Raw genomic sequence first — 23,987 nt, 5'->3', positions numbered from 1 at the left:
ATGTTTTGGTTATGGGACAGAAAGTGAAGGGAAATCTCCACAATGGGACACAAATGGCAAAAAAAAAAATTGACAGGGGTTATAAACCTCCCTTGCGCTTTCCAAAATGAATAAAAGCGATTTGCTTATAGTTATACTTTTAAATCTTTTATAACATGCCATAATTTTAGAGTCACTCTGCACATGCTCAGTTTGGTGAGTATTGCTAGAGTTTTTTTGTTCTTTTCTTGAGAGGGTGCATGTGATCGGCACAGGGCCAATCAGCACTGTCCAGACAAAGTCAGGGGTGTCCTGCAGTCTCATAGGACAGTCAGAGGAGAACAAAAACTACTACAAGCTTTAACCAGACACTGATAGAAGTCACGAGACTGCTATATACAGCTGATGAGAAAAGGTATTTAGCAGTTTATATTTACTACAATAATTGCATTTCATGTGTACTGTGGGAGACCAGATATAGTGAATCCTGGGTTTAGTAACACTTTAATGTGTTTTAAGTACACATTAAATGAAGGCACATTTTTAAAATTCTTACTAGGATAAAGCCATTGCAATATAACTAATATGATGAAACACTTTTGCACCAAGTATGCCTATTTTGTAATGCATTTTATGGTTGCCTGTCAGTGTGAGAAATTTTGAACACATGATGACTTGTTACACTGGGGGGAGAACCTCTGGGGGAATCTAGGATGGAAAAGGAACTGGGGGTCCTAGTAGATGATAGGCTCAGCAGTGGCATGCAGTGCCAAGCTGCTGCTAACAAAGCAAACAGAATATTGGCAGGAATTAAAAGGGGATCAACTCCAGAGATAATACGATAATTCTCCCGCTCTACAAGACTCTGGTCCGGCCGCACCTAGAGTATGCTGTTGTCATGAAGATCCTGCCAGTAATCAGCGATCCAGACGCAGGGGGTCACGGCCACGGGTTCCACTGCGCATGCACGCACGTTCACGGGTGCTGTCACGCAAGGGCACGCGCGCACTCCCGCTAGTGCCAGGCGGGCTATTTAAACCGGCATGTCACACTCTATCCCCGCTGTCTGCTCTACAGCGTTCCATGTGCCTTAACCTGATCTGACCTGTGTACTCTGCTATCTGACCCGGCTTCCTGTTAGACCATCCTGCTATCTGCCTGCACCAGACCCTCTTGGCTTGCCTGACCATGCCTCTGTGTTGTCCCTGGTACCTTTGCTGATCGACCGATACCGACCTCCGGCTTGTTTGACCATCCCTCAGTCTGATACCTGTATCCAGTCTACTACCTGCTGCCTTGTTCCTGGTTCCAGTCCAGCATCCAGCCTACTACCTGCTGCCTTGTTCCTGGTTCCAGTCCAGCATTCCAGTCTACTACCTGCTGCTTGTTCCAGCTTCCAGTCCAGCATCCAGCCTACTACCTGCTGCCTTGTTCCTGGTTCCAGTCCAGCATCCAGCCTACTACCTGCTGCCTTGTTCCTGGTTCCAGTCCAGCATCCAGCCTACTACCTGCTGCCTTGTTCCTGGTTCCAGTCCAGCATCCAGCCTACTACCTGCTGCCTTGTTCCTGGTTCCAGTCCAGCATTCCAGTCTACTACCTGCTGCTTGTTCCAGCTTCCAGTCCAGCGATCCAGGCTACTACCTGCTGCTTGTTCCTGGTTCCAGTCCAGCGTTCCAGGCTACTACCTGCTGCTTTGTTCCTGGTTCCAGTCCAGCGTTCCAGGCTACTACCTGCTGCTTGCTCCTGGTTCCAGTCCAGCGTTCCAGGCTACTACCTGCTGCTTTGTTCCTGGTTCCAGTCCTGCGTACTTACCTGCTTCCTTACCTGCTGTGGCTCCGGGTCCTCTCTGCATTCCAGCTTCATCTTCAGCTTCTGGATCCAGAGGGTGCCACCACTCCTGAACTTCCGGTGACTGTCGATCCTGCCAGGCACCCATACCACTCCTCACTCCTGGCCTTCTGTCTCCATTCCAGAGGAACAGGAGTGGGAGCTGTAAGGGAGGTCCTTCTCTGCACTTCAGGCTCAAAACCTACCAGGTACGTGACAGTAGCAGACAGCCATGTCTGAGCCTGAGCAGGGAACGTCTCCCATGGAGGAACTTTGTGCACACCTGGCAGGATTGACTGAAGCAGTCAAGAATCTACAGCAAGGTTACACCAGGCTGGAGGAACAAGTGTTAACCTTGTCTAATCCCATTGGGGCTCAGGGGGTTCCTTCCGCTCCTGCTCCTTCAGTCAGGCCTTCATCAACAGTGGTGATGCTCCCTCCAGAACCCAAGGTCCCGACGCCTGAACGTTTCTCCGGAAATCGTCTCAAATTCAGGGCTTTCCGCAACTCCTGTGAATTGTTCTTTGCTCTTCAGCCACGTACCTTTTCCCTGGAGGCTACTAAGGTGGGCTACGTAATCTCTCTGCTTTCTGGTGACCCCCAAACCTGGGCCCACCGCCTCTTGGAGCAAAAGGACGTATCCCTGACTAATCTCCCCACCTTCTTTGACGCGCTAGGTCAGCTGTATGATGACTCCCAGCTGTCCGTGACCGCAGAAGCGGCTTTGCACACCCTTCAGCAGGGTCGCAGGGCTGCAGAGGACTATGTGGCGGAATTCAGAAAATGGAGTGCGGACACAAATTGGAATGATGCGGCTCTCCGCTATCAGTTTCGAATGGGACTTTCTGACTCTCTGAAGGATGAATTGGCCAGGGTGGGTACCCCACAGACTTTGAATGCATTGATCGATCTAACCATCCAGATCGATCGACGTCTAAGAGAACGTAGGACTGAGACAGCTATGGGAACTTCTCGCCCAACTTGGGTTACCCCTAAATTTCCCCATCCTTCATCACCAGCACCACCAATCTCTACGTTTAACCCACCTGAGCCAATGCAATTAGGAGTTCTGCGGCCTTCTCTTACTCAGGAGGAACGACAACGTCGTCGAGTGAATAATCTGTGCCTGTATTGTGGGGAACCTGGGCACTATGTCAGGAACTGTCCCCTTAGGCTATGTTTCCACTATTGCGTCCCCAAAGTCGCGCAATTTTGCCGCGATTTTTAACCGCGATTTTACCGCGACTTTTTACCGCGACTTTTTACCGCGATTTGAAGCAATGCCTGTATCTATGGACCTCAAGTCGCATCAAAGTGGGACCAAAGTAGTGCAGGGACTACTTTGAAGTCGCTGCGACTTGAAGTCGCACAGATATGAACGGTACTCATTGGAAATCATGGGATACAATTTGTCATGCGACTTTTCAGTCCCAAGTCGCATGAAAAGTCGCACTAGTGGAAACAGAGCCTTAAACTCCGTAAGTGCCTATCCCTGTCCACTGACTATGTTGCACCTCTGGTTAAGAACACTACCCACCTTGCTCTCTCTCTCCTGTTACAGCTTCCAGGAGAGACTCTGCAAATAACCGCCATTATTGACTCTGGAGCTTACAGTTGTTTCATGGACTCTCTTTTTGCTACCCAACATCAGATACCTCTGTTGCCTAAAGCCCATGGACTTTCCATCCACCTAGCTGATGGAACAGCCATTAAGTCTGGGCCTGTTACCCAAGAGACTGTTCCAATACCTGTTTCCATCTCCAATTCTCATCAAGAACTGTTACGCCTAGATATCATCGCTTCACCTCTGTTCCCCATAATCCTCGGCATGCCATGGTTACAGACCCACAATCCTGACATAAATTGGATCACAGGTGAAGTTACCTTTTCCTCCCCATATTGCCAACAGTCTTGTAGACTTCAGAACACTCAGGAGAACCCTACCCTGCTCTGTTTGAACACAGATCCTAGTCTACACCTTTCCATCCCTTCTGCATATCATGATTTCTTAGATGTATTCAGCAAGCAGGGGGCAGAGGTCTTACCCCCTCACCGGGCCTATGACTGTCCTATCGAATTACTCCCCAGTGCCGAGATACCTTTTGGAAGAATATTTCCTTTGATGGAAGTGGAACAAGGGGCTTTAAAAGATTATATCGATGAGAATCTAAAGAAAGGCTTCATTCGTCCATCCACGTCTCCAGCAGGTGCAGGTATCTTCTTCGTACAAAAGAAAGACAAGACCCTCAGACCATGTGTAGATTACCGCGAGATGAACAAGATCACTGTAAAGAACCGTTACCCTCTTCCCCTGGTACCAGAGTTGTTCCAAAGACTTGGGACAGCTACCATATTCACTAAGCTTGACCTCCGCGGAGCCTACAATTTGGTTCGTATTAGGGACGGAGACGAATGGAAGACCGCCTTTCGTACCCGTTATGGACATTTTGAATACCTTGTGATGCCGTTCGGTCTGTGTAATGCCCCTGCTACATTCCAGTACTTCATCAATGATGTTTTACGAGACTTTCTAGATCTGTTTGTTATCGTCTATTTAGACGACATACTAATTTTTCCTTGTTCCCTTGAATCCCATCGCAGGCACGTCAGAAGTGTGTTGGCCCGGCTTCGACAACACGGTCTATATGCAAAAGCTGAGAAATGTGAATTTGAACAGGAAAGTATTCCATTTTTGGGGTTAATCATTTCCAGCAAGGGCATTAAGATGGACCCTCAAAAGGTCACTGCAGTACTAGACTGGCCAGTCCCGACAGATAAGAAGGGGATCCAGCGATTCGTTGGATTCGCTAATTTTTACCGTAAATTTATTAAGGGGTTTTCAGCCATCACACCCATCACACAGCTAACTAAACAGGGTACACGTTTCCACTGGTCTGCTGAGGCTCAAGAGGCTTTCGAGACTCTCAAGGGCCTTTTTACTTCTGCTTCCGTGCTAAAACATCCAGATTCCTCTCTGCCATTTGTACTAGAGGTGGACGCATCCGAAATTGCAGTAGGGGCAGTGTTGTCCCAAAGACCGGGAACTAAGGCCCTGTTATATCCTGTGGCCTTCTTCTCTCGTAAATTGTCCACGGCAGAGAGAAATTATGATGTAGGTGACAGAGAGTTATTGGCTATCAAATCAGCGTTGGAGGAGTGGCGCTATCTGCTAGAGGGTGCCGCTCATCCAGTCTTAATTTTTACAGATCATAAGAACCTGGAGTATTTGAGGTCTGCAAAAAGGTTGAAGCCACGCCAAGCCAGGTGGGCCCTCTTTTTCTCCAGGTTCTCCTTTCATGTCACTTATCGCCCCGGCTCCAAGAATACCAAACCTGATGCCCTATCCAGGATGTTTCACAAGCCCCAAGAGGTTTCCCCTCCAGACACCATTCTGTCCCCGGGGAATTTTCTTTTGCTTCAGGGAGACTTGCTTTCCCAGATTAAGCAGGCTTCCGCAGAGTTGGGGTTTTCTATTAGGTCAGAACTCCAAGTTAAGGATGGGTTATTATGGCATGAGAATAGGATCTTTATACCTGAAGAACTACGAGTTTCAGTACTAGAACTCTGTCATGACCATGCATTGGCTGGGCATTTTGGAGTGGCTAAGACTACTGATCTGGTACAGCGTACCTTTTGGTGGCCTCAGTTATGTGAAGATTGTAGGAGATTTGTTGAATCCTGTACCACCTGTATCAGGAACAAGGGGCACAGGACCAAGTCATGGGGTTTGCTAAAGCCATTACCTGTCCCAGATAGGCCTTGGAAGATGCTTTCTATAGATTTTATTGTGGAATTACCTCCGGCTGGGGGCTTCACCTCAATTTTTGTCATAGTAGAACGGTTGTCGAAGATGGCCCACTTTGTCCCAATGAAGGGCACTACCTCAGCTACAGAAACGGCACAGGCATTCATTAGAGAAGTCATCAGGCTCCATGGGGTACCAGTTAATATCGTTTCAGATCGGGGGGTACAGTTTACCTCCCGATTCTGGAGGTCTCTGTGCAAAACATTGAAGATTGAACTCTCATTTTCATTTGCTTATCATCCCCAGACTAATGGGCAAACAGAGAGAACAAACCAGACTCTTACCAGACAATATTTACGCTGTTTTTCTTCATTTGCCCAGGATGATTGGATTTCTGTTCTTCCATTGGCTGAATTCGCCTACAACTCTATTCACTCCGCTATCAAACAAACCCCATTTTTTGCAAATTATGGTTTCCATCCTTCATTTCTGCCTAATTCTCTTCCAGAGTGCACAGTACCCGCAGTTCAGGAGAGGTTGGACTTCTTCACTTCCAACAATCAAGTTTTGCAGGAGACCATGACCAGGACCCAGGAGTATAATAAAGCAACTTTTGATAAGAAGAGACAAGGTGAGCTGTTACTTACACCCGGGGACCAGGTATGGTTGTCTACAGTAAATCTCAGGATGGCTTGCCCATCAAAGAAATTGGGTCCCAAGTTTCTTGGACCATTTCCTGTCAAGCGAAGAATTAATGAGGTGGCATACGAACTTGAACTTCCGGATTCATTAAAAGTGCATCCAGTATTTCATGTGTCTCTACTCAGACCCTCTGTTTCTAACCCATTTTCAGGCCGAAGTACGGATCCTCCTGATCCAATTTTGGTAGATGGGGAGGAAGAATTCGAGGTGGAGGCTATCATGGACCATAGGAGAAGAGGCAACCAAAATCAATTTCTGATAAAATGGAGGGGGTTCGGCCCAGAAGAAAATTCTTGGGAACCCGAGGATAATATTCATGCTGAAAATCTTTTGCAATCTTTTAAAAGAGCCCATCCGGAGAAATTCCTTCAAAGGGGCATCCGGAGGCTGCCCCTTGGGGGGGGGGGGGGGGGGGCAATGTCATGAAGATCCTGCCAGTAATCAGCGATCCAGACGCAGGGGGACACGGCCGCGGGTTCCACTGCGCATGCACGCGCGTTCACGGGTGCTGTCACGCACGGGCACGCGCGCGCACTCCCGCTAGTGCCAGGCGGGCTATTTAAACCGGCCTGTCACACTCTATCCCCGCTATCTGCTCTACAGCGTTCCGTGTGCCTTAACCTGATCTGACCTGTGTACTCTGCTATCTGACCCGGCTTCCTGTTAGACCATCCTGCTGTCTGCCTGCACCAGACCCTCTTGGCTTGCCTGACCATCCCTCTGTGTTGTCCCTGGTACCTTTGCTGATCGACCGATACCGACCTCCGGCTTGTTTGACCATCCCTCAGTCTGATACCTGTATCCAGTCTACTACCTGCTGCCTTGTTCCTGGTTCCAGTCCAGCATCCAGCCTACTACCTGCTGCCTTGTTCCTGGTTCCAGTCCAGCGTTCCAGTCTACTACCTGCTGCTTGTTCCAGCTTCCAGTCCAGCGATCCAGGCTACTACCTGCTGCTTGTACCTGGTTCCAGTCCAGCGTTCCAGGCTACTACCTGCTGCTTTGTTCCTGGTTCCAGTCCAGCGTTCCAGGCTACTACCTGCTGCTTTGTTCCTGGTTCCAGTCCTGCGTACTTACCTGCTTCCTTACCTGCTGTGGCTCCGGGTCCTCTCTGCCTTCCAGCTTCCTCTTCAGCTTCTGGATCCAGAGGGTGCCACCACTCCTGAACTTCCGGTGACTGTCGATCCTGCCAGGCACCCATACCACTCCTCACTCCTGGCCTTCTGTCTCCATTCCAGAGGAACAGGAGTGGGAGCTGTAAGGGAGGTCCTTCTCTGCACTTCAGGCTCAAAACCTACCAGGTACGTGACAGCTGTCCAGTTCTGGGCACCAGTCCTCAGGAAGGATGTACTGGAAATGGAGCAACTACAAAGAGGGGCAGCTAAGCTAATAAAGGGTCTGGAGGATATTTGGTTATGAGGAAAGTTTGCGAACACTGAACTTATTCTCTCTGGAGAAGAGACGCTTGAAAGGGGATATGATTTCAATATACAAATACCATACTGGTGACCCCACAATAGGGATAAAACTTTTTTGCGGAAGAGAATTTAACAAGACTTGTGGCCACTCATTAAAATTAGAAGAAAAGAGGATTAACCTTAAACTACGTATAGGGTTCTTTACTGTAGAAGCAGGAAAGCATGTGAAATTCCCTTCCACAGACGGTGGTCTAAGTGGGGAGCATCGATAGGTTCTAAAAACTATTAGATAAACACCTGAACGACCGCAACATACAGGGATATACAATGTAATACTGACATATAATCACACAAATGGATTGGACTTGTGTCTTTTTTTCAACCTCACCTACTAAGTAACTATGTACAGTTGCGCTTCGGCCACATTTAATCTGCATTCAGCAGTGTGTTATTGTATACATGTTGATCTGTATGTTTCTGTAAGATAGCTTGCTCATTTTGAGTGAGTTGCCAATGCACCATAACATGGACTTTATCAGACCTGCAGCATTTTTTCAGGTGATTCATATTTGCGCATTGTGGTGAGCTTGAACGCATGTGTGCCGTGCATCAGAAAGAACTCCAGCCACACTGACTTGCTATATTCGGACCTTCGGGCATTCCGACAACAAAATCCATGGATTTTTTCCGACGGATGTTGGCTCAAACTTGTCTTGCATACACACGGTCGCACAAAGTTGTCAGAAAATCCAATCATTCTGAACTCGGTGACGTAAAACACGTACGTCGGGACTATAAACGGGGCAGTAGCCAATAGCTTTCGTCTCTTAATTTATTCTGAGCATGCGTGGCACTTTGTGCGTCGGAATTGTCCACACACAGTCGGAATTTACACAAACGGATTTTGTTGTCGGAAAAATTTATAGCCTGCTCTCAAACTTTGTGTCAGAAATTCCGATGGAAAAAGTCCGATGGAGCCCACACACGGTCAGAATTTCCAACAACAAGCTCCGATCGCACATATTCCGTCGGAAAGTCCGACCGTGTGTAGAGGGCATAAGAGATCCTGTTCCCTTATAGCAGGTTAAACAGCACAGTGCTTGTGCTGTCTAACCTGCCCCTCTAAGCTGTAACAAACCTGGCTGATCCTGCCAGATCCTGTGTCTCCCTCTGTGTACAGGGCTGACGTCAGGGGGAGATTTCAGCCCCTCCCGCTGTTGCCCTGGATCAGAGTAGGAGACTGGCCGGGAATCACGTGACCGTCTTGAATATAGCTGTAAAAAGGTATTTACAAGCTTCGTTTTAGTAAAACACTTACCCTGTGTGTTATACCTAGATAATAATAGAGGGGCTGCCAGTGAATTACATTTTCAAGGTAACAACCACTTTAAACTGGGTATTGGTGTTAACTCCCTTTTTATATCGTATAGTTTAAAGGTCAACATAATGTTTCAGTTTTGTTGGGCTACTGCCATTTTGCACTACCTGCTTGCTCTTGGGGCCTCCATTGGCAAGATGCCTCCCACTAAAATGTGCACGTCTATCCAGCCATCACAACAATGGTTTCACTGTTCTCTATTTGATTCGGTGTCCTGTAAAAAAAAAAAAAAAAATAGGGCAATAAATATTTTCTATTATTGGCAACTTACTAATGCAGGCCTGCTTTATATATTATACAATTGATATGATTATTTTCAATTGCTGGATTATGACCTAAAGCTACCCTCTGGATACATCTAGGGCAGATAATGTTACAAAGTTGTGTTTTTACGATTCTGCAATGTAAATAAAAAGTTCTACTATTACAAAAGCTGGAATCCAGTTTGCAAAGCCAAAAATGAGTCACCTGAAGGGGTGTATTTCTTGTCAAAGGGTGTAGATTATATGCTGATCTTTCACATAAAAATAAAGTTAGTGTATACAATTTTTAAAACATAAAAAGTGACACAATCACATAAGGTAATTGTGCCTTGTATATTGTATAGACTGTTCCCTTCTGTAAATAAAATCAGAAAATAGAGGTCATCTTAAAAAATTCCATGAGCTACAGCAAAGCATGTGACTGTAAAGTGGCACAACAAAAATGCGCAAAATAAAACTAAAATTGCTGTATGAATGATAAAAATAAAACTGAAGCAGGAAGATTAGGGTGAGTTAATTGGGGATGATTACATTTTAACTAAGGGTTTATAATGGATTTAGTTTTTTTTTTTTTTTTTTTAACACTTAAACTGATGTACAGTATGCAGATCAAATGACACTCCAAATATTAGCATATGTAACAAGCCTCTGAAACCTGAAGTGTCATGTGATATTGATAAACTTACAACTTTATGATATAAAATCCAGATATTTCATCCATTAACACTGATAACCTGGCCTGAGGAGTTTTAAAAACCTCCAAAGAGAATTAACTTTATATTAGTATAGACCTTAAGTCAGATCCTTTTGCTGAGGATAGAGTGGGAATGATTTTGAAATGTATCTTTCGCTATGTCCCAGTGACTGCACAGTCATGAAATGTCCCCACCAGGGACATAATCGGCATTAAAAAATTGAAGAGGGTCTAACTCTTTTCCATACTAACTGTAATGTGTATTTAATGTTACATAAAATATTTTAGGTGTATTCAAATTTGCATATTTAATGTCCAATGTATGCAATTTTTGTATTAGGATTACTGGTTATCCCTGCTGTTTAAGAAACTAGTTGGATCTGTTGTCTTGAATGCCAGCTTTAAAAATTCCAAGGACCTATATAAACCAAAGATTCGTGTTTATGCCCATTGCACAAATGCTGACAAGTAAGTGAGCCTGTCTTTTAAAGTGTATGTCAGGAAAAAATATATGCGGTACATCCCTGCAATACATGCACATTCTCTGTCTTATCCCTTTAAAGACCCTGCAAAAAGAGGAACACCAGTTGATCTGCTCAGCAACTAAGATCTGTTGTAGGATGAAAACACAGCATTTTTGTGGACTGTATGGTATTGGCCATGTCCAGTTGTCCTTTTGCTAAACTACTCAAGCACACCACCCTCATATGCTTACCCCCCCCCCCCCCTTTTCCTTTAAAATATAGAAAATGTAAAGAATAGCAGTTACCGTCATACAGAGCAGGGTTTTGTGATATTGGAGGATTGTTCGCTCAGTGGTAAAAGCATTTGTAGGGAGTCTGTGCCAGTCCAAACTGGGGTTTTTAAAGATCTATTACGTTTTATAAAAAGCAATACAAAGTACAAAATAGAAAACTTAAGTTGAAGGAAAAACCTCTAACAAAGAGAAAAACCCTGGGCCCTAAGCTGTGTATCAATGCTTCACAATTCACACCAGAGTAGTAGTAGAGAACTTAATCAAAGCATAGAAATATAATTAATAACTATCTGTAGTCGCAGAGGCAAGAGTAAAAGGGTTAGAAAGTCAGTGGTCCCAAACCGCGTTAAACAAACAAGGCTTCTTCTGAAGCTCATATGTAAGTTTATAAAGCAGGGGGCTAGCGTTAATCTGTTGTAGCCATATGGATATAGTAGGGACAGTGACACCTTTCCACGTAAGTAAGCTGGTCTTTTTTAGCATAAAAATATAGTATTTGCAGCAAGCGCTTCTCATACTTCATGGAGGAAATCAGCCACGTACTGTATATGCATCCCCTGAAACAGGAAGCATTCAGGTGTATGGAAAGTGACTATGGTGGAACAGTTTAAGTTGAATCTCTCTCTCTCTCTCTCTCTCTCTCTATCTTCTTCAGAGGAGATGACCGAAGATTTATACATCCTTATAAGCTCATACCAGTCTGTCTGTAATGTGTAGGTCAAACTAAAGTAATTTTCGTTGGGCATTGAGTATATATCAGAATCACCAGCGAGGTACACCTGGGTTAGTCTCCTGCTCCTAGTCGACTATTGAACCTGTGGACTATACCGGTATACCTTGATTTTGATACTACTGTATGCCTTTACTAATCTTGATGGCCTCAACAGTGTAAAAAAATGTATACTAAATTGTATTGCTCGATTTAGTAAAACTAATAAAAACAACTGAAACAGAAAAAATGTGTCAAAGTCCTGCGCTGTCAAAGGGATCCTATGCTAAGGGGACACTGCTGCAACACACAAGACTGCTCCAAAACAGACAAAACAACAATAGACTAAGAGGGTGGTGGCTGCGCTGTGATAGAAAGGGGGGGGGCTAGACTAAATCAATATATATCAAATAACCTGAAAATGTGAATAAATCATGTAAAAGCGTACTTACAAATGCAAATAGATAAATAAAATGTACGCACAAACAAATGTCACTAAATGATGTATAAAGAATTGACCGTGATCAAACCAAAATTGAAATAAAATAGAAAAGGCTGGAAATGTATACCAACAAAAAATGTGCAAGGGTATGTGAATCTGCTAAAAAAGGAGCATAGATCTGAAATATATCATAATATCATAAAAGGTACTCCAATGAAGTAAATATAACCATGTGTATATAAATAAAATGATCAACTGATGATATAAGTACACACGTGAATAGTCATTAACAATGTGAATAAAGAGTAAGTATAAGTGTCCATAGAAATGGTCCCAGTGATTGGTGTTGGTGAGCCGCCAGCACTTGGTGAAAAATACAATGGGAAATAAAAATAAAAATCACAAGATGACGACAGTCCCACCACCAAATGTGACAATCCTGGATATGAATAAGATGATGACAGGTGGGGGCACCTTTGTGTTCCCAGGCCCCTTACCTTACAGCTGTAAGGTATACAGCATATGCAGAGAAGACCCCGCAGGCAGGGAAGTCCAACGGTACAGCAGGTGGCGTTGATTGGTGATGCCGTATATCATATGTAGAAAACAAAGAACGAGTGGTATATAGTATGATACCGTTTGATGTAAAAATACAGGTGGGGAAGAGGGGGGAGGGTTGCACTCACTTATAGACAATGAGCGCACGCCTCAACCCACGAGCGTCGAGCTCGTATAATCCCAGACTCTGGATCTTCTGAGAGATTCTCCCCGCTTCCAGTTTCACCACCCGTTGTGTAGAGTTGTTTAGTGCGGTATGTAAAAAACAGAAACCGCACATAGCATAATCCCGTATATCATGTAATTTATTGAAAACTCATAAAAGTTCATGCACTTACATTTAAAAGCAGCTGGGGGGTAAAACATCTACGAGCGCCGAGCTCGTCACATCCAGCTAGTGTGTGGCAGCGTCCCGTGCTCCTTGAATCACCAGTGAGGACAGAATACTACAAGGAGATCAATCCAATCGCAGTAGTGTGGCTTTTTTTTTTTTTTTTTTTTTTTTATATTTAAAAGGTGTAGCTTCTTTGGAGCTGGACAGAGAGTCAAACTGAGCTCTAATGGCATGGCAAAGTTGGTAGTAAAAGAAAAAAAAAAAAAAAAAAACTTGTCCTGGGGTCCAAATTCTTCTTCACTTAACTGATTGAAGGATTTGAAAACCCATGGGGTATATATGTAACACAAACCTTTTAATGCCTTTGGAGGACCACCTTTGTACACCAGGAAGAGTGCCTTGTTCTGGGAGGGATTCGCCCACAGAGGAGAGTTGGATGAGGTGGACCATTGGGCAGGCATAGGATGTTTCTGAATGTGGAGGAAGAAAAGAGTGCTTAACAATGAAGGGGAGGGACCTGATGCCTGTAGACAATATTCTGCAATATCTCAAAGGAAGAACTGGTTTAGGGCTTGTCGTACCATTTTATTAAACAAAATCAATGTTGCACAAAAATGGTTGCCCACGTGGGGAATTTTTATCAAAAAATTTTCATCAAAAACGGGTAACAAACGAGCCACCTTGCTCATTCAGCAGTACTTAGACTTATGGTGCGTACACATGATCTGAAAAATATTGCTTTTGATGCGATTGTGCGATAATCGGATCGTTGGTACAGAGCTTTCGAGAGCTTTTTCTCGTACGATATCAGATCATAAGATTTTCGTTTAATGAGTACAGTTGTCATCCGAAAATACAATACAAATACACTACAACTCTGTCGTCCGATTTTCGGATCATGTGTACAGGGCATTAGGCCTTTAAACCTTGGCTTTTGGCTGGTCCTTCAGATCATTACACACAGTACCTTTGTGTCCATTCAGCTGTCCTAGCTCTCTGTCTTCTCTGTTCTCCTGGTTCTCTCAGCCTTCTCAGTTGCAGCAGCCGCTACACGGGCCCACTCTCTGGCCTCTCAATAGGGTTTCTCCTGACACCCTAGGCTCTGAGACTTCCAGATTCCCTCAGTTTCCTGGACTCACCTACTTGCCCTGACTGTCTCAATATCCCCCAATATCCTTAGCCATCTATGGACAAGGAATCTCTCCTCCAGCATGAAGTACTGCCTCTTCAGTGGAGTACACCTGTCTCCATACTGGAGCTCTGAACTTTGCCCAACTCCTTAATTATAAGGACTGCATGCACCTGCACTCACAGCTAGCTGGCCTCCTGCAAACCTTGGAGACTGGGCAGGAAACTTCTTCCTTCCTAAAGCTCTTTGAAATCTCCAAGCTCTGGTACCCACTTGGAGAATACTAAAACCCAAAGAAAGTTGAAAAACCACATTTCTCTAACTGTATGAGATCTAATATTACCCTGCTACCTGTAATCCATGCACAGGCTGACTATTTATTTTATAATCCTCTGCTTTTCCCTGCCCTTGAATAAATCAATTAACCCCTTGCCAACCAGCGCACGACAATGTACGTCGGCACAATGGCATGGCTGGGCAAATAGGCGTACAGGTATGTCCCCTTTAAATCGTGGCATTGTGGGCGCGCACGCTGCCGACAGGGTGCCCGTGCCCGCTGCGTACTCCGTGACCGTGTCCCTCGGACTCTATGTCCACCGGGGGGCCCACAATTGTGTCAGAAACAAGGCATTTCCGTGTTCTGCCTAGCAACATGACAGATCTACTGCTTCCTGTCATCGGGAGCAGTGATCTCTGTCATGTTCTAGTGAGACAATTTCCCCCCCCCCCACAGTTAGAATCACTCCCTAGGACACACTTAGCCCCTTGATCGCCCCCGATTGTTTAACCCCTTCCCTACCAGTGTCATTTACACAGTAATCAGTGAATTTTTATAGCACTGATGGCTGTATAAATGACAATGGTCCCATAATAGTGTCAAGTGTCCGCCATAGTGTCACAGTCATGATAAAGATCGCAGATCGCCGCTATTACTTATACAAAAAAAAATTAATAAAAATGCCATAAATCTATCCCCTATTTTGTAGACGCTATGACTTTTGCGCAAACCAATCAATATACGCTTATTGCAATTTTATTTTATTTTTTTTTTTTACCAAAAATATGTAGAAGAATACATATCAGCCTAAACTGAGAAAGAAATTTTTGGGGGTTTTTTTTATACATTTTTGGGGGATATTTATTATAGCAAAAAGTAAAAAATATTGCTTTTTTTTCAAAATTGCCGCTCTTTTTTTTGTTTATAGAGCAAAAAAAAAAAAAAAAACAGAGGTGATCAAATACCACCAAAAGAAAGCTCTATTTGTGGGGGGGAAAAAAGGACATCAATTTTGTTTGGGTACAACGCTGCACGGCTGCGCAATTGTCAGTTAAAGCGACGCAGTGCCAAATCGCAAAAAGTGCTCTGGTCAGGAAGGGGGTAAATCCTTCCGGGACTGAAGTGGTTAAATAAAAATGCTTAAAACCTTCTCCCTTTCTTAAGGGCCGTACACACAATCAGACTTTTTGACAACAAACATGCAAATTAACTGTTTTGGAGCAACATCCGACCGTGTGTACGCTCCATCGGACAAACTTTTTCAGTTTCCATCGGACTTTTGTTGGCTGTGGGAACGGACAAACTTTCCGGCAACAAAAGTCCGATGGAGCAAAGTCCGATTGTGTGTACACAAAGCCATCAGACTTTTATACAAACTACAGTACGCAGCTGCGAGAATGTTTCCAGCGCGATCGGATCGCGCTGGTTCTCGGCGGCAGGATACTGTACATCTCGCGCCAGCTGCAATAGGAAAAACACATTCTCCTACTGCGGCGGGCGCGAGAGGGAATTCCCTTCTGGAGAATACCAAGCCCTTCGGTCTGGTATGGATTTTAAGGGGAACCCCCTACACCGAAAAAACGGCGTGGGGTCCCCCCAAAATCCATACCAGACCCTTATCCGAGCACGCAGCCTGGCCGGTCAGGAAAGGGGGTGGGGACGAGCGAGCGCCCCCCCTCCTGAACCGTACCAGGCTGCATGCCCTCAACATGGGGGGTGGGTGCTTTGGGGGAGGGGGGCGCCCTGCGGGCCCCCCACCCCAAAGCACCTTGTCCCCATGTTGATGAGGACAAGGGCCTCTTCCGGACAACCCTGGCCATTGGTTGTCGGGGTCTGCGGGCGGGGGGCTTATCGGAATTCAGGAGCCCCCTTTAATAAGGGGGCCCCCAGATCCCGGCCCCCCACCCTATGTGAATGAGTATGGGGTACATCGTACCCCTACCCATTCACCTAGGGAAAAAAGTGTCAATAAAAAAACACAGTACACAGGTTTTTAAAGTAATTTATTAGGCAGCTCCGGGGTCTTCTTCCGACTTTGGGGACTTCTTCCGACTTTGGGGGTCCTTTCCGACTTCGGGGGGTCTTCTTCCGACGTCGGGTGTCCTCTTCCAACTTCGGGGGTCTCTCCGAAGTCGGAAGAAGACCCCGGAGCTGCCTAATAAATTACTTTAAAAACCTGTGTACTGTGTTTTTTTTATTGACACTTTTTTTTCCCTAGGTGAATGGGTAGGGGTACGATGTACCCCATACTCATTCACATAGGGTGGGGGACCGGGATCTGGTGGCCCCCTTATTAAAGGGGGCTTCCGGATTCCGATAAGCGCCCCGCCCGAAGACCCCGACAACCAACGGCCAGGGTTGTCGGAAAGAGGCCCTTGTCCTCATCAACATGGGGACAAGGTGCTTTGGGGTGGGGGCCGCAGGGCGCCCCCCCCTTCCCCAAAGCACCCACCCCCCATGTTGAGGGCATGCGGCCTGGTACGGCTCAGGAGGGGGGGGGCGCTCGCTCATCCCCACCCCCTTTCCTGACTGGCCAGGCTGCGTGCTCGGATAAGGGTCTGGTATGGATTTTGGGGGGACCCCCACGCCGTTTTTTTGGTGTAGGGGGTTCTCCTTAAAATCCATACCAGATCTAAGGGCCATATGCCCCTGGAGGGGAACCCATGCCGGTTTTTTATTTAAAATTTGGCGTGGAGTTCCCCCTCAAGATTCATACCAAACACAGTGCCTGGTATTGGCAGGGATCCAAGTCGGATCCCCGCACCAGTGTCAACCTGGCTCACAAGGTGTCAATCTCGCCAATAAAAGTGGCAAGATTGACACAATATCAGACAACAATAAAGAAGTTGACCAAAGGGTGGTGGTAAAGAGCTGAAAAACTTTTGGGCAACGCCCTTTGTACAAAAATCCAATGGAAAGTTTGTACAAAATCGTATGGTGTGTATGGGGCTTTAGTCTCCAACGGACTAATTATTCTTTAATCCAGGTTAAGAACTAGGCGACCTAAATGGACTCCACGATTAACATGGGAGGTGTGCTCAGAAAACAGTACAGTTCTTAATATGACAAGATCAACAGGTATTTCTGCACTTATTAAACACATATAACAAAGTGCTTTAAATGGTGTATATATTTAACAGACCCAAAGAGAGCAAATATATTGTTAGGGTTTACATAAACCTGTATACTTCAGTCTAAAATGTATATTGTATAAGCACAGGTTACCGTCTTTTAATGTAATCAGAAGAGTCACAGATACAGCTAGGTGATGTTGCAGCCCTGTATTGTGATGGGTGGCCTCTCTGACCAATAGAGATATTTGGAAGGTGGTGGGTCAAACCAGATAGTCACAGGAAAAGTTGAGATTGGAGGTGACCTAATCTGCCTTTATTTCTGGCCCTACAAATGATTTTACAAACCATTGTTACCTGATTGTACACGGGGGATGTTTTTTGATGCACTGAACCTCCGTCTTTATTTTCACAGTCTGAAATATAGAACAGGAGATGTTTCTGTATTTGCCATGAACCTGAGCAACCACACACAACAAATACAGCTACCAAGCTCTCTGTCTGGAAAGTTCATAGATGAGTATCTGCTTCTACCTGGAGATGGAGGACTGTTCTCCAAGTAAGTCAAGGAAGCCATTCTGTTTGTCAATGGAAATAAAGTACTTAGTTACATAGTAGGCGAGGTGAAAAAAAGACACAAGTCCATGAAGTCCAACCTATGTATGTGATTATATGTCAGTATTACATTGTATATCCCTGTATATTGTGGTTGTTTAGGTGCTTATCTAATAGTTTCTTGAAACTATCGATGCCCCCCGCTGAGACCACCGCCTATGGAAGGGAATTCCACATCCTTGCCGCTCTTACAGTAAAGAACCCTCTACGTAGTTTAAGGTTAAACCTCTTTTCTTCTAATTTTAATGAGTGGCCATGGGTCTTGTTAAACTTCCGCAAAAAAGTTTTATCCCTATTGTGGGGTCACCAGTATGGTATTTGTATATTGAAATCATGTCCCCTCTCAAGTGTCTCTTCTCCAGAGAGAATAAGATCAGTGCTTGCAACCTTTCCTCATAACTAATATCCTCCAGACCCTTTATTAGCTCTGTTGCCCTTCTTTGTACTCACTCCATTTCCAGTACATCCTTCCTGAGGACCGGTGCTCAGAACTGGACAGCGTACTCTAGGTGCGCCGGACCAGAGTCTTGTAGAGCGGGAGAAAATTATCGTTTTATCTCTGGAATGAATCCCCTTTTTAATGCATGCCAATATTCTGTTTGTTTTGCTTGCAGCAGCTTGGCATTGCATGCCATTGCTGAGCCTGTCATCTACTAGGACCCCCAGGTCCTTTTTCCATCCTAGATTCCCCCAGAGGTTCTCCCCCCAGTGTATAGATTGCATTCATATTTTTGCCACCCAAATGTATTATTTTACATTTTTCTACATTGAACCTCATTTGCCATGTAGTTGCCCATCCCATTAATTTGTTCAGATCTTTTGGCAAGGTTTCCACATCCTGCGGAGAAGTTATTGCCCTGCTTAGTTTAGTATCATCTGCAAATACAGAACTGTTTACCCCATTCTCCAGGTCGTTTATGAACAAATTAAATCGGATTGGTCCCAGCACAGAACCCTGGGGGACCCCACTACCCACCCCTGACCATTCAGAGTACTCCCCATTTATCACCACCCTCTGAACTCGCCCTTGTAGCCAGTTTTCAATCGATGTACTCACCCTATGGTCCATGCCAACGGACCTTATTTTGTACAGTAAACGTTAATGGGGAACTGTGTGAAATGCTTTTGCAAAATCCAAATACACCACGTCTATGGGCCTTCCTTTATCTAGATGCCAACTCACCTCCTCATAGAAGGTTAGTAGATTGGTTTGGCAAGAACGATTCTTCATGAATCCATGCTGATTACTGCTAATGATACCGTTCTCATTACTAAAATCTTGTATATAGTCCCTTATCATCCCCTCCAAGAGTTTACATGCTATTGAGGTTAGGCATAATTTAGTGTTGGCTTGAAATTGTTATGTTTAAATGTATTTTGTATACAAAAGTTTCTAAAATTCACCCTAATTAAAATGGCAGTTATTAATTGTCTTTTTTTTTTTTTTTTTTTTTTAAGAACTGTCTTGCTGAACGGTGAAATGTTGAGAATGGTGGATGACAAAACGTTGCCTACCTTAAATGGGAAGGAAAAAGCTCCCGGCTCTCCTCTTGTTCTCCCGTCTCTAAGTTTTGGGTTTTATGTTGTGAAAGATGCCAAGGCCACTGCTTGCCTGTAATTTTCAAAGGGAACTACTGCAATGCGAACATCAGGAAAAATGTCTTAAAAAAACAAACAAACAAAAAAAAACAAACAATGTTTAGGCAGCAGCACCATCAATTTCCAAGTAGTCATACTAAAAACCTTTTGCCTAGACTATATGCTGATGTATACAATGTGTGCTGTAGGAGAAATTTTACTGTTGTTCATAGTAACCAGTTAATTTTCTGTCAACATAGTGTCCATATATCAGCCATTTTAGGCTTATTTTAAAAAAGTTGGACCAGTTGCCTGCAGAAACCAAGTTGCATGCTGCTTTTGGAACTTGGACAGCTGCCCCTTTTTGAAATACACTCCCCCCCCCCCCCTTTTTTATAGCAGAACGCTAAAAAAGTTTTTTTTTTTAAGTTACTAATTGCACAGTTGCTAAAGCAAATTTACAAAATTAATCTTTTACTGATCTGACTTCAATAGAATGCTACAGGTTGGTGTACATTGACATTGCTCATTGCACTGCTTTATTGAATAACATTGAAGTTGCCCTACTTCCCCTCTACCCAAAACTAAATTAAAGATTTTTTGATTAGGTCTTGTCAATTCATATACTGTATTTCCACATGTTGGTAATCCTTTGTGTTTTTTTTTTCTCAGGTGAACCTCTTTGCTGGTAAAAAATCAATACATATTTAAATTGTATATAGGCAAAGAAAGCCCTTTTTTATGTGTGTATACTGGTAACCATTGTCACAGAGAAATTAAGTGAGGGGTAATCCTAAATGTAGGGGTTGTTGACAGAGCAAGAGGTAAATGGAAATTCTCCAATAGGGACACATCCTTCAGGGACAACTGCCTGTGACGAGAATTCTCCTGACTTTGAGAGATTTCTTATAACTTCCTGTTGCAACTCTGGGACAGGAAGTGAAGAAAAATGTCTTAATTGTGCAAAGACCTAAAGAAAAAAACCTAGCAGGGTTTTTAATTCTTCACTACTCTATTTATAACTTAAAAAAAATTTTGGAGGTGATTTCAGCTGAATGCAAGTCCAATATCCTATCTGAGAAATCTATATTGTGCAGCAAGTTACTGATTATGGCATAAATACTGTTACATTGATGTAAAAAATAAACTAGATTTTCATTGATGTGTTTACATAAATGTAAAATGTGAAAAAGTTGCAGCAGTATTGATCAATAAAGAGTAATTACTGTATTCATTTCTTTAATATCACACAAGATATATAATGTAAAATAACATCAGAAAATATATGAATAGGCTAACCAGGCATTAAGGCTGTATTCACGCTTGTGTTGCGGTAAACATTGTATGCACTTTGAACTTCACTTTGGAGGGCACCCAAAACGCACCTACATGGCTGTGCACAGTAACACACTGGTGTACTGTGTTGCTAAAAATACCGCATGTACCCTTTTTTTTGTGCATTTTGGCATGTTAGACGGCTCATTCAAATGAATGGAGTGACTTAACACAATACATGTTCACCCACTGAACCGATGTAAATTAACCACAAGAGGCCATACATACTAAGGTCATGGGACCATATTGATATCTTTGTATCTAGCTTTCCTTTACCAGCCAAAGCTTGGCACCAACAATGGGGAAATAGAAACCTGTTTTTGGTTGTAAAAGAAACCAGGATATTTGGAGAAAACCCACATAAACCTGAAGAAATGTAAATGAAAAGTGTTGCTAAGTCAAAACTGATCTAAAGATCCCAGTGTTGCAAGTCAAGAGGACTAATCAGTTAGCTACCACATTCCCAGCTAAAGGAGGAGGCTAGAAGATCAGTATTGAGACAAAAGCATATCACTCAATTGTTTAGCGTTAGGTAAAACTGGTCAGTGTGGGCGGGGCCACTGACCCTGCACGGAGGGTAACTCTTGCTGTACGCACGCTCACCAATGTGCGGGACCAGGTGGGATCTGCGTCATGTGAAATCTAACGCAGTTTCACAACTTGAGATAAGATGTGTCACTGTATGCACTAATTAAAAAGAGCAGAGTTCCTCTGGAAGGTGCTGTCCCATGCCAGTACACACTGTTGCCTGATGTAGGTTGCATTTAGAAGGCACATTGCTGAAACCGTGCTCTCTCCACCAAGCCAACATACCTTTGTTGCCTCACTCCCAGTAACAGAATGGGGCTTTGCCGTGCACATAGCACGGACCTCATGCATACACTTATTAAATTCACTATACCATGTGACTAGGTCGTGGAACTCCATGACATGGCTTTGATCCCGGTTGCTATTGGAAATTGAGCCCCTACCGGAGGACCCATCACCTATACCAGGTGTCACGCTTTGCAACTGGCTGCAATGTACCTTGTGCCAGTTCTTGGTTATCCATAACCAGTAACCAGTGGCGTCGCTATGGGGGTTCACCCTGGTGACACAAGGAATAGGAGCAGGCCCAGTACATAGATAGCCGCCACTGCTGTTTATTAAGCGAATAGAGCCAGAACACACTGTGCACGCAGTTTTGACAGCTGAAGAGGCTTGTCGAGTGTGCTCCTGCACTAGGCTGGAAGGTATAGATACATTTCTTGGGCAGGTGGAGTAATCTCTGCCTGACCGATGATTTCTAGTCCCGGCTAAGTTTGATGGGATGTCATTCAGAGGCTGGGATCCAGAGGAGAGTGGCGCAACAGGAGCACGTATACAAGTAAGAAAAGCAGCAGGCACTGTCTGCCAGATCCTCCTATGCATGACTTATTGACACGCTGAATGTGTTGGTCATAAACCGTTCCTCGTGAACAGTAGTGGGTAACTCTCTGGGGGGGTGGGGAGCTTGGTGGTGAAGTGTTTATTAGATTACCAATGCAATTAGTAATGTGGAGCATGAAGAGGTTAATATATTGCTACTACCATTGGTCACTGATGCATTAGTGACCAGTGGCAGTTAATTAAACCCTTTGTGCAGCATTTGCGGCACCAGTGTCAGTGTTATTTTAACCTAATTATGCTGTAGCATGTCTAGCTTGTCACTCTGCAGCAGCAGGACCAGTGGCTACTGGTGCTCAAAATTTTTGGGGGGTGCAAACAGATTCTGAAAACAAAACATCAATTGCAGCTTCACTGTGTCCATCAAACACAGCCATGTCTTCTTATCTCGTCCTCGCCTCTGATTGGACACCTGATGGGCATCCAATCACAGCGCCTGTCGTTTCAGCCAATCAGGTGACGGGTAACAGACCTGAGCACCTGATTGGCGGAGAGGCGGTTCAGTGTTAGAAAAGCGAATGAATATTCACTTTCCTAACACAGCTGGGTGAACTGCGATCGGTGTTTACCTTTTTTGACGCCTATTAGAGCCTGTCACGGAACGTCCCACACTCCGCTTGAGTGCTTCCGTCAGTATACCGCTTCCTAAGTTCTGGAACACGAGTCTAATGGATCTGGCTATAGGAACCCCCAAGAACTAGACAACACCAGTCTTGGAGTACATCAGGACTAACTCTTTATTTGAGATCTCACACACATTTATACAGCAGGCTGACCCAAAGCTAACCTAATTAACATGAGCTAATTTACTACAAAATTTACCCAGACCAGATGACAGACTTGTGGGCACCAAGCTTCACACAGTAGTATAAACACAATAGCTGGAGCTAATTACAATTAACAATACAAACAACAATCTAATTAACCTAATTAACATGAGCTCCAATAGGAGTCGTCCCGTCTTCTACATTGTATAGAGGACAATGTGATCAGCTCATTCAATTAACATAAACACAGGTAGCTGGAGTTGATGACACCAGCATCTCCTCACAGGATGTGTCCCAACAGTATAATTCAGTCTTATCATTCTAATATGGCATATAAAGGGTTCCCAGAGTCTGTGTGTTTTGGGGGGACATGGAGCTGAATCCAAAGTAACATCAACCCCAGGGTCCCCAGGCATACAGCTCACAGAGAGCACCATTCCCCCAAATGCTAGGGCCCATAATCGGTGGGCAAGAGGCTTGCGTTCAGTCCCCTCCAATAGCCTCTGTCCCGGGTGAGTCTGTCACAGAGCCTATGACTCTAATCAGGTGCTTCAAAAACACCCCCTGCCGCTGCAATTCAGGTGCCCGAAAAGGGGCCGGGCACCTGAATAGGGGGTGGCAGCGCCAGCCATGGATAGATTCATGCAATGTATTAATCTATCTATTGGTGATAGAGGGGGTGGCTAGAGAGAGGGGGCGGCGCCCGTACGCCCTTATGGACGCACCGCCACTGGGCAGGACAGAGCACTGTGGCGGGGGGAGAGCTGCATCGATGCGTTAGTCTTCTCAGTGCCCCAGTAGGGCAAAAGTATATTGGAAAAAAATTACTTGGGAGGGGGAGAGGTGATGCCAACCCTAGTGACACCACTGTCCATAACAGTATTCTTGCTGAGTAGACTTGTCTTGCTGAGTATACCTGTGTTAGTGCTTTGCTTCAAACCCCACATGTTCTCATAGAGTCCACTGCAGAAGGGGGTATAGCAATGC

The 23,987-nt window shown here is 44.6% G+C and overlaps 1 protein-coding gene across 3 annotated transcripts in view; it reads left to right on the top strand.

Annotated features, from left to right (window-relative positions):
* The window catches only part of HPSE (heparanase), a 55,315-nt gene extending 34,612 nt beyond the window's left edge, over positions 1-20,703 (top strand). For 2 of the 3 annotated variants that reach the window (XM_073599860.1, XM_073599878.1), the window contains 3 exons: positions 10,344-10,471; positions 17,696-17,839; positions 19,354-20,703. In XM_073599860.1, coding sequence (XP_073455961.1) covers positions 10,344-10,471; positions 17,696-17,839; positions 19,354-19,513 — 432 coding nt within the window. In that variant the 3' untranslated portion in view covers positions 19,514-20,703. Of the gene's footprint in view, positions 1-10,343; positions 10,472-17,195; positions 17,288-17,695; positions 17,840-19,353 lie in introns of those variants that run through there. The other variant, XM_073599870.1, reaches the window with a different exon arrangement.
* Positions 20,704-23,987: the final 3,284 nt, after the last annotated feature.

This window comes from Aquarana catesbeiana, linkage group LG01 (assembly GCF_042186555.1).
Source record: "Aquarana catesbeiana isolate 2022-GZ linkage group LG01, ASM4218655v1, whole genome shotgun sequence".
Classification (NCBI taxonomy): Eukaryota; Metazoa; Chordata; class Amphibia; order Anura; family Ranidae; genus Aquarana; species Aquarana catesbeiana.
Note: the sequence above shows the minus strand (reverse complement) of the source record. Positions and strands in the feature narration are given on the sequence as shown.